This window comes from Saccostrea cucullata, unplaced genomic scaffold (genome assembly GCF_032062105.1).
Source record: "Saccostrea cucullata isolate Sc308-1 unplaced genomic scaffold, CSIRO_AGI_Scuc_v1 ctg3748, whole genome shotgun sequence".
NCBI classification, from domain to species: domain Eukaryota; kingdom Metazoa; phylum Mollusca; class Bivalvia; order Ostreida; family Ostreidae; genus Saccostrea; species Saccostrea cuccullata.
In genome coordinates, this window is record NW_026932145.1 from 39,786 (window position 1) to 51,019 (window position 11,234).

Below are 11,234 nucleotides of genomic sequence, written 5' to 3' on the forward strand. Positions count from 1 at the left end.
AAAGGCTTTTGCAACAGTTTTTTTCATAAACGCCTTGCTTGATCACATCATAAAAACAGAAAATCAGACTGCTATAATTCCTTTAATAACTTCTTATTTAGAACCAGTTAATTTCTCCAAAAAGATACAATGCATTGGAAATATGTATTTTTGTTTAAAAGGAAAAGTTAAGAAAAAGTTAGTATGACAAATTTATGTAAGCAGAGAAAACAGATTCTGTTCACAATCGTACATTAAAAATCCTGTAAAAATAAAATAATTATGATGAACAATGTATATAAACATTTAAAACATTTCTGTGATGACTTCCTTTGTTCTTGCAGTCTAAAAGTTTACCTCTGGCAGTCCGATATTAGTGAGCAGTTTGATATTAATCTTAATATCAGACTCTCTCATTACTGATATCCTTCAAAATTGGACTGCTACTGAACAAAAGAAATAAAAAATGTGATAATTTAACAAACAGCAATTTAAATTTCCCACATAGAATGACGATTCTGAAACATTGATCTTACAGAATTGCAAGATTAAAAAAAAAATTAAACTTTCAATTACACCGTATACACTGAAATAGAAAAAAGAACATGCAGCAGACCAGATAATGCAAATTAAAAAAAAATACAAGAACGGGTAAACTTCTAATAGATATATTGAAATTGGAGAAGTGTTTCAACCCCTTTCTCTGTTTTTTTTAAAAAGAGTGGTTATGTCACCAGAGAAGCACATAAACTTTCAAAGCCCCAAAAATAAATTCATAATTAAACGCAAAGTTTAGACACTGTAAAGAGCAGCATTCAAACAATTTGATTTCATTTTTCTCAAAGAAAGAAAAATACATGTACCTATATGCAAAATCAAGGTAACTAGGCCTAGTATCTGATAATGAATACTTAATGTGACAGATTCGCAACAAAATTTGAAGATTTTCAACGTTTCCCTCAAAACTCCTGGATAATTGAATATGTTTGTTTTTCTGTAATGGAAAATCAAAAACAAAAATTAAATGGACTAGTGTACCTTTAGCACCTGCTTAATTTTCTGCGGATATTCTTCATATTGGCATTTTCCACTCCATTCCAAATTTATCATTCACTAGCTTGTCTGTGTGATAATTCGTTGCACTGCTTTAATATCCGTATATGTTTTAATGAAGAAAAATTTGTCCCCGCTCTCCTTATCAAATTCTTTCAAATACCCTCTTAATTCAGTGTAGCCAAATCCCTAAATACTGAGTACTTTTCATTTAAGCCTGCATTCTTCAAAGAACTGCTTCAATAGTCATTAAAACCTTTGTCTTTTGTTCTAATATCGGACTGTCTCAGGTAAATCAAAAGCAATGTTTTAAGTACGATATATGCCTCATACAATTCTGTGTTAAAAAATATCAGACAGTTTTCGGCCCTAACGGGCCTCAAACTGTCTGATATTTTTTCATACAGAACTGTGTTCGGCATATATCCAATACATATATCCTTCATTACAACTTGAAATGAATTTCTAGTACACTAGTACAGCATATAACACGATTTCACATGGCTAGATTCATCACTTTAAACTTATTAAATCTTCTGAATAATTCTATTCATAAACCTGAGAACAAATATTAGGTCTTTAGACATGTATTTAAACTAGTCATCTTCTTCGTCCATGTCTTCATCTGGAGCACACTGAAGAACAGAAAGGTCTTACTGGTATTTAGGGGTATTTTATACATGATTACTTTCAACTCATCATATTTCACCCTTTCGCATTTGCAAACAATTTTGTACCATTTAAAATTCACCAAGATATCGTTCTGTTTAAAAAATATTGTGTTCTTTAAATTTGTTCCACTTCTTATTTGTCCAACTGTGATAATAGCAAAAGGGACAAAAATAAAATGGGGATGAAAATTCCTTGTATACATTATAATCTGTTTTTCAATTTGAGTAACTTTCATATAAAAACTTTTTCAAGTACAGATGAAAAGAACTAAAAGATGAAATGGGATGCAACTTACATAGTACTCCACAAAGCAGACTTGTCCGTCTTCGTTTTTGATCATGTACTGTAGAGACAGGAAGCCTCGATTATCTGTCCGTATCGACACTCGAGTGGACAAGGCTAGAGCTTTCACTGAGGGCTTCAGTAGGGAGATCTTGTATCTAAAAGGGACAATATTTTCTTCTTTATTACACAGGCACTTGGGGTATGGACCCCCCCCCCCCCTTTCCATTTTTTTTTCTTTTTAAATCTGGGATCGAGTAACCTTTTTTCCTATTTTTGTATTCTAATATGCACTCTATATTATCAATAATGTAACTCTTTTGTTTGTAAAAGATGTGCTTAAAAATATCATTTTCGACTGATACATAAAAAGAGAGAACTTCAGGCTTGCAACTCTTTTCTCGTGATCCGCCTCACCTCGCTTAAACTTCACTCGATTATTTATCTAAACCTGAATAAAACATGGGATATGCATACATTAATAAATTTGTTATACATTCCTCTTCCTTTTTATTTTTCCATTTCGTTTTTATGTGCCCCCGATTTGTAAATATTTCGATGAAATCACCCAAATCTTGGGTGATGTGCATTGACCCATGTTATCCCAGATTTAAAAAGAAAAAAAAATGGAAAGGGGGGGGGGTCCATACCCCAAGTGCCTGTGCCTTATTATTTCAAAAATAATATTACATTTTAAGAATTTTGATAAAAAGTGTAACTTTAATTTAAATTTCAGAAGGAATTGTATACATGTATAAATATCATCATTTTATTATATGCTTGTTTTACCAATTAAATTATTGATTCAGCAACTTGCAAACTTTTTTTTTACAGTCTTTTTGGAAATAATACTTATTTTGTCTACCTGTTTGTCTGTGTCTGAGTACAGAGAAAGGACTCCACCATATCAGAGTCTTTAGGAAAGTCCGACTAAAATTGAATATAACAAATGAAGAATAATACACATCCACTGAATAAGCTCCTATATGTACATAAAAAATTTCTGCAGATCAATAACTTGCATATGCATGTAGTGGGTTAAGTAATTAACTTGAATTTTATGTAAAGATATAATTTCTGCTTCCAACTCATTACTTGAGTTAAGTTGTGTAATTTTCTTTCCAAACCATATAATTCTAAAAATCTGATTGACTGAAAATGTAAGGAAAAGTAGAGTATAACAAAATATAACCTGTATACTTACATGTGTGCTGCCAGCATTACCAAATGTTGACAGTCTAAAATAGGGCTGATCTGGGGACATTAGAATCTGTAATATATCACTGGTCAAGTCCAGCTCACTGAATGCTTCCTTTAGACATTCTGACTGTAAACAAAAAAAGACTGAGTATCTGCATCAACAAAATTCATTTCACCTCAGACGAAAATAAATGTGATTAAATTACTAATACCACAATCAAATGTGTTAAAGAAAAGTTAATCACAGTGACCAAAACAAAAAAAAAAAAAGAAAGAAAGATAGAAATGACAATTTTTTCTTCATCTTCAAATTGTATTATTAAAGAATGAAATAAATTTATCATGTTTATTCATGACTTACTTTCATGATAATTTTGTTAATCACATTTGAACTACAAAAGTTAAAGTCCAGAACTTCATCTGGTTCCAGGGTTTTTATTGTGCAGTCTGTAAGCACACCTTCCTCTTCAAGACTAAAGGAAAATTTCAAATTAATTAAGTCTTTAATATAACAAAACTTATCAAAGGAAAAATATATTCCACATACCCAGTGTTTTCAAAAAGAGCTGGCAACCGGCAAAATTAACTGCCTGTACGAGAAATTTCCCCGGCTATGAAATTTCTGTCATTAGGATTTTGCCGGGGCTGATACGTGAAATCCATAGATTTTATCACAACTATTTCCATGATCTAGAGTAGCTTCCCTTGAGTGCGCTCTTTTTTCAAGGAAGTTTGATTAGATCGATAGTGTCATGTAATATGGCGTCGCGGACAACGAATATTTGAGCGAAGTCGTGGAGAAACGTGCTGCTGCTGTAACACATGCGTTTGAGATCACATACATTAAGAGGCATAAAGTATGGTCCCTTCCGAAAAGATTTGTTTGTGTTTTATAATTTTCGATTTAAAATTGATTGTGCTACAGACTCTATATTAAGTGAGGGGTTCCCCGGTGAAACAACAGCAACTATCTATCTCTAGGCCAATATAATTTTAAGACCTTATTAAAAAATGTATGAATTCTTACAGAATTTACTCAAAATGAAAATATCAAATGTTAAGCTAAGACGTGACTCAGACGTAGAAATTCTTACAGAATATCACCAAACTGAAAATTTTATTCTCATTTATTCGTGTAAGATCTCTTGAAATAGAGGGACAGTATCGTTTTCACATTTGGGAAGAATTTAATGTACTAGTATTTTGTATCAAATTCCATTTTCTTAATTACTTTGTTCTGACAATCTGTACAAAATGTCAAAAAATTAAATCGGTTTAAAGATTATTTTATTAAAAGTCTAAGATTGCAGATTATTTCAATTTTAAGGGGGTACTGTACACCACCAAGTGTTTAAAAAATCTTAAATTTTTAACTAAATAATTTTATTTATATATGAATAAAAGTTCTGAACGGACTTAGCTGCAGAGCTGTAGCTCTCTGCTTGAGAAAATTCGGACAGATAAAGCAGAGAGGTACAGATCCAAATGTTGTAAAAACCTTCGATTTTCGCCCCCTGGGCCCCCTACCAGGGCTCTGCCCAGACCCCTCGCCGAGACTGGTTTCCTGCTATTCCATCTATTTTTCCTTCTATTCAAAATCTTATTGAAAACACGTACTGCATACCAATTTTCTCCTTTAATCTTGTTAGCTTAAAAAGGAACAAATTATCTTTGAACAAACCAATTTAGATGAAGAAATGGACCCAAATATATGAACATAAATCATGTTTAGAAAAGACAGAGGCATGACTTACACTAGAACCAAGGGACATCCATAGCCAGCATAACACATTTTTAGACTGGTAGTAATCCCCGGCAAAGAGGTGCTCCCAAATATTGTCAGGCATTCCTAAAATCATTTATTAACTTGTGAATTACAATGAACACTTGAAAAATTATGAAAACTATGGTTATCATAAAATTAGGAAACTGGATGAATAAGAATTACCAGAAGAACAGTCAGGTTAATTTTGAATGTGATCTGTTCATCTTTAACACTGAAATGATGGAACACTCCCTCCTGGATAAAGGCATTGGCCTGAACACATTTGGAATCTTCCACCGTCACCTTGATCCCTAGGGAGCTTGCAAAAACTGTTGCTGTCTTAAAAGAGAATCAACATAAGGCCTAGAAAAAAAATATATTTGTTTCCACTTTCAGGCTGAAAAAATATAGGGTAGGTAGGTAGGCAATTTCTTTTTTTTTTTTGAAAATTTTTTTTTTTTTTGCTTTTTTAATCAAAACTTGTTCAGAAATAACATTAATGACAAAAGAAATGGTGTTTTAAAGCAAATCTGTGACTTAAACTTATAATACAAAGGTGACCAAAACTTCTTTCTGTCTTGGAAAGCTTGCAAAGTTGGAGACTATAATTCCCTGGGTGAAATCTTGCACATCATGGGACAAAAACATTAAAAAAATATTTAGGGTCGGCACTATAAATTAGGGTTGGTCGGGAAAGCGGAAACAAACATATTTTTTTCTAGGCCTAATAATATACAGTAACAGACACTTAAATTTGTTACTGATTATTAATTTTACAGAATAATCGTTCTTTTCATTAAGAAAACAAACAAGACTTGAAGAGGCCCATCAGCCACATCACTCACCTGAGCACTGTGGCTTGGAAAAAAGGTAAAATCAATCCAGTTTTGAAAACCTTAAATGCATGGGGTCCAAACCTCCCCAAAAAGGCAGAAGAGGGGATGATTTGAGTTAACTTGAATCTACAAAGAATGTTTACAAATTTTTTCAACTTACTGTAGCTTTTTTCCAAACTTTGGTTGTCCATTGTGGCCCCACCCTACTCCAGGGGTCATGATTTGAACAAACTTGAATCTACACTACCTGAGGATGCTTCTATATAAATATGATCAATCATGGCTTTGTTGTTCTTGAGAAGAAGATTTGTAAAGACTTTTCCTGTATATTCTTAGGTAAAACTTTGGTCATCTATTGTGGCCCCACCCTACCCCCATATGTTATGATTTGAACAATCTTGAATCTACACTACCTGAGGATGCTTCCACATTAATTTCATCTTTCCCTACCTAGTGGTTCTTGAGAAGAAGATTTTTTAAACATGCCACTAAATTTTCACTATTTCTTAATTATCTCCCCTTGAATCAGGCCGTGGCCCTTTATCTGAAAAAAACTTGAATCTCCTTCACCAAAAGATGCTTTGTGACAAGTTTAGTTGAAAATGGTCCAGTGGTTCTGAAGAAGAAGACGAAAATGTGAAAAGTTTACAGACAGACAGACAGACCGACTTCAGATGTTGTGGAAAGAATAGAAATGCGTCTTGATCGTATAGTGGTTTATTTTAGACTCTGTTATTAACTATAGAAACATAACGTACAGTATTGTGACGTAACAATAACGTTAACGTACGTTACATAAACCCGCGGATAATCCGTGACACTCCGGGCACCGAAATGAATATTATACTAGAATATTAAAAAGTTCAAATCAAATTAACAGTTCATTGAAATTTCAAATACAAACAAGTTCATAATCACTTAATTAAGAGGTCCATTCACGGATTCTTTCTTTGGCTTTTGTTTTTGACACTCGATCCTCTTCTGTTCCGACAATTTATCTACCAGGTTTTGTATCAGAGTCTCAGTCCCGGGATGTTTGTGACATAGTTCTGTGTTAGATTTCTCCAGTTCCATGTTTCGAGTCCGTAGATTGGCATTTTGTTTATTATCTCTGCCATGTCCCTGAGATTCTTTTTCTGTGATTTTTCTTTTTCCTTCTCCTCAGCCTCTGTACGTTTTTCTGTCATCTGAGTTTCTTCCCTTCGTGTGTCATCACGGATCCTTACGGCGAACGTGTTATCTTTCTCCCTACTTTCCACGGGGCCCTGTGAGGTTTGTAGCTGATTTTCAAGTGTCTGTACTTTGATATTTAGATCACTTATTTGCCTTTGGGCGTAATCATATCGTGACTGAAGACTGCTGTTTTTAGCATTAAGATGCTCCGAGTGAGTGCTGTAGGTTTTGATATTAACAACTTGGTCCTCTAATTCCTGAACCTCGTTATGCAGGTGTCCGTTATACGCTAGTTTATTTATCTGTTCGATCATATCCTTCATCCCATTCTCCACACGAGCCTGAAAATTTCTTTGTTGGTCGAAATTTAACAATCTCTCTAGCATAATAGCATTTTCTCGTTCCAACGTATTCATCCTTTCTGTCGTAGTCTTCAGCTCTGACTTAAGCTGCTGTATCTCGTTAGTCAGTTTGCTACGTTGTTGAATTGAGTTCACAGTCCGACTCATCGGAGTGGAAGCTGATTTCCATAAAACACTTTTATGTCGTTGTTCAACGTTCATTTCTGTAGTATTTGGTTTGCTCGTTCCTACAATGTTGACACTTGTTGATCTGGTGGGCTCTGGCTCGTCTCCGTCCCTCGTTAGTTTCATGTCGCATATACTTGTGTGATGTTTCTTCTGGCACTTTTTACATCTGTTGCGGGATTTACAATTTGCGGCGCGGTGGTTTCCTAAGCAGTTGAAACATAATTTCTTCCGTTTTAAGATGTCGAATCTTTCGCTTACTTCTGTAACATTCTTACAATCCCCTGGAAAGTGATTCTCTGTGCAACAATAAATGCATGGGCGGCTCTTTATCTCTGTTGTTTCGACATAAGGAGTTGACTCTTTTGTTTTCTGGTTGTGTCCATAATGAACATGGCGTTGTTTCTTTGAGGCTCCGGTAAGAAACATTGCTGTTGCGTGGAATCCATCGCTGTTTTCAATCTGGCCTGATTCAAGGATTTTGACTTCTTTGCTGATTGCTTTACGAAGATTGTGTAGTGAAATGTTGTCACCATCGTACTCACGTGCAATGTTTTTCCTGATTTCAGCTGGTAGCTTGTTGATTATGACTGGAATAAGTAAAGCTCCGTACATTTCTTGTTTTTGTCCTAGACACTCTAAACTCCTGACATGAGATTCCAAGCAGTCTCCATAATTTCTTAAACTTATGGCGTCGTTTCTCAGGGCATGCAGTTCCATAAGTGCTCTCATGTGTGCATTGATAATTTTTTGCGGTTGACCAGACCGTTCCTTGAGCAGGTCTATGGCGGTTTCATAATTTGCATTTGTGAGAGTAAATCCTGCAATGGTTTGTGCTGCTGCGTCCTGTAATTGAGCCTTGAGATACGAAAACTTTTGAATTGGTGTTAAAGTTTGGTTGCGGTGAATTGTCGATTCGTATGAATCCCAAAATGTATTCCATTCTAGTATATCCCCGTCAAAATGTGGAAGATTTAGTTTCGGTAGTCGATGATTATTTGTGGTTAGATGGTAATGACAAAACATTTTTCTGCCAATCCTGGTTATTTTGTTCATCGAGATCAGTGGCAGGAAAATTGTTTAGAATATTCTCACAAGCCGTTTCACCTGAGTTAATTGCAGCTGAAGTGTTTACGTTACTATCATGAATTTCTAAGGCGGGTACAAAACACTCAGCACCGGCGTTCAAAGTTTTACATGAAACCTTTTCTGTAAATTTTTCTGTTTTCTTAATTTTGCAGTCTAATTCGTACATATACTCATCTGTGTTTGTGATTTCTTCTTCTATGTCCTCTTCAGATAATGCGTCTAATATGCGTTCATTTAGTTCTTGTAGAGTTTGTCTTTTTTGCGTTAAGGACTTTCTGATTATTTCGATTTCCTCCGTTACTTCACTGGCTGTATTTTCTTTCAAGTCCAAAATCGTCCGAAAAGTTTCGTCACCGCTGATCTGTTACCGGCCCGTATGGCTTTCAGTCTTCCTGCCATTTTACGTATTATGTAGACATTCCGTCGATCACGGCACCAAAATTGTTGTGGAAAGAATAGAAATGCGACTTGATCGTATAGTGGTTTATTTTAGACTCTGTTATTAACTATAGAAACATAACGTACTATGGACTATATCCAAGCAGAGACCTATTTTATATGTCTCTAATCTAAGGCTAATAAAAAACTTGTACATTTATTTTCTCATGTTTTGTAAATGAATTAATGAAAGGCAGCAATCAAAACAATTATATGTACAAACCATGCAAATAAGGTGTCAATTTAATTTTTTCAGTAATTCTAACTGAAATAGCTCACTTTTTTACCTTTCATAAATTGTTGCATGTCGCAACAACAGAAACACTGATGTTAAAACACAGATACAAGAAAAAAACCTAAGTAAAAATTTGTGACTCATGTCTCTTTGTAATAAACTAAATTACCTTCTATTATAAACAAAGAGCACTTACATATAAACGGATTGTACAGACCTTGTGTTCTGGAATGGATAGTTCATTTGTTGTTTCAACTCTGACACATAAATTTTGAAAATTTTATAAATACCTCTTTGAAATGGATTGCTTTCAGTATATTTGAAACATTCCTTGCGTTGTCCAACTTTGCCAGCAATACATAATGACTGTCACTGTCATCATGCTGTGTAGATAGAGACATTTTTAGTGCTAATCACATTTCGGAGGCGCCCAGCGAAGGAAATTCGAATTTCCGCGAAAATTGGGTCTTTTTCTAAATATCGAACCCGATGTTATTATGACGTTCTTGCAAGGGAAATTATGAATGGACTTTATTAATAAAAAAAATATTGAATATGTATAACTATTCCCTTTATTTAATATTTTCCAATACTCGGGTAGTTCCAGATTTTCTCTTGTGTGAGGGTGTGTGTGAGGGTGTGTGTGTGTGTCTGGGGGGGGGGGGGGGGGGGGGTTGATTGGCATTCGGCAGGAATCTGGGCGTAGTTGAAAAGTGACAAATTTATCGAAATGACACATGAAATTTTACATTTTTTCTATTTATCTGGTTCCTGTGAAATGGGAAATGAAAATAAGTTCCCGATAGTCAGTTCTGATTTGCTTAAAAAGAACATGAAAATTGGCTAGATCAGATATTTGGTACAAAATTGTATATATTTAACCACGTTTTTCTGTCTGTTCGTCTGTTACACTTTGGGGTATCCATCTCTTATCCGCAACGTACTCCTCTTATACCACTGAATGAAATTTGGTCACAGAATCTTTATTACATATTGCCATTGTGCACGTCATATTTTACTTCTTGATCCAACACATATTTTGGGTTACCCACAGCAAAACAATGGACACTGCCATTATATCCATATGGGAGGCGGGGGTATCATTTAGTGAGTAATTGCTCACAGTACCTCTAGTTCTTTACAATACATTTGCTCACATATTAACATCCCAATAAACCTTTAAAATCAAAATAGAACAACTATGCATGTGAAATACAATTAATACTCCTCCTCATAGACATTATCATAACTCCTCCTATACCATCGAATAAAATTTAATGATACTTTCAAAGATTCTTCATTACATAATGCCGCTGTGCACCTCCTATTTTACTTTTTGATCTGACACTTACTTCGGGTCTCTCGGAGCAAAACATTGACTTTGTCATTATAATCAAATGGGAGGAAACTCAGTGCTCACAGTGGTATATCAGGGTTCTCCACATTTGAAAATTTAACCATGGAGGAAGCTGCGCGAAGGCGAAATGTGATCAAAAAACACGAATGTGTGATATACTTCCTAATCTTCATTAATCAATAATTGGTTTTACAGTTTTCAAACTGCAACACATAACAATGGAATAAGTAACACTTTTTAAAGTTAAAAAAATAATAAATTGAAAAGGATTTAATTCTCCTGTATCTTACTTCACAAATGTACCAAAATTTGCCCAAAACTGTTGTAACCTTCTGAATGATTTAAAAGAAAAATTGTTGATACAATAAGTCAGTAACCATGGCAATATTTTTCAGAAAAATTGTAGTCTGTTGTATGAAATTTTTTGTTTCAATATGGCTAAAACTGATGAATGGGTAGTATTTTTTGAAGTTAACACACAGAGGAACATTTGGACCAGTGTCCCTTATTTCTAAATGTTTTAGTTTTCTAGATATTGCATATTTCACAGTTTTGTTTACTTCTTCACGTGCCCAGTGCTAAAATAGCACCACGCATGTTCCCAAAAAAGGGAAATAACCCAAAAAAG

General features: G+C 34.5%; 1 protein-coding gene across 1 annotated transcript; it reads right to left on the bottom strand.

Annotated features, from left to right (window-relative positions):
* Positions 1–1,466: 1,466 nt before the first annotated feature.
* LOC134234511 (cell cycle checkpoint protein RAD1-like) lies at positions 1,467–9,659 on the bottom strand. The gene is made up of 8 exons (XM_062716594.1): positions 9,540–9,659; positions 5,135–5,290; positions 4,941–5,035; positions 3,548–3,659; positions 3,191–3,313; positions 2,852–2,916; positions 2,000–2,144; positions 1,467–1,667 (listed from the first exon to the last, which is right to left on the bottom strand). The coding sequence occupies exons 1-8, from the start codon at positions 9,648–9,650 to the stop codon at positions 1,629–1,631; spliced, it is 846 nt and encodes a 281-aa protein (XP_062572578.1). The 5' UTR covers positions 9,651–9,659; the 3' UTR covers positions 1,467–1,628.
* Positions 9,660–11,234: the final 1,575 nt, after the last annotated feature.

Excerpts from the sequence above, each read along its gene's own strand:
- LOC134234511 (XM_062716594.1), bottom strand. The coding sequence starts at position 9,650 with ATGTCTCTATCTACACAGCATGATGACAGTGACAGTCATTATGTATTG. Across the intron at positions 3,660-4,940 it reads GGATGTCCCTTGGTTCTAGT|TCTTGAAGAGGAAGGTGTGC; the intron begins GTAAGTCATGCC and ends ATTTTCCTTTAG. Across the intron at positions 2,145-2,851 it reads ACTCAGACACAGACAAACAG|ATACAAGATCTCCCTACTGA; the intron begins GTAGACAAAATA and ends TGTCCCTTTTAG.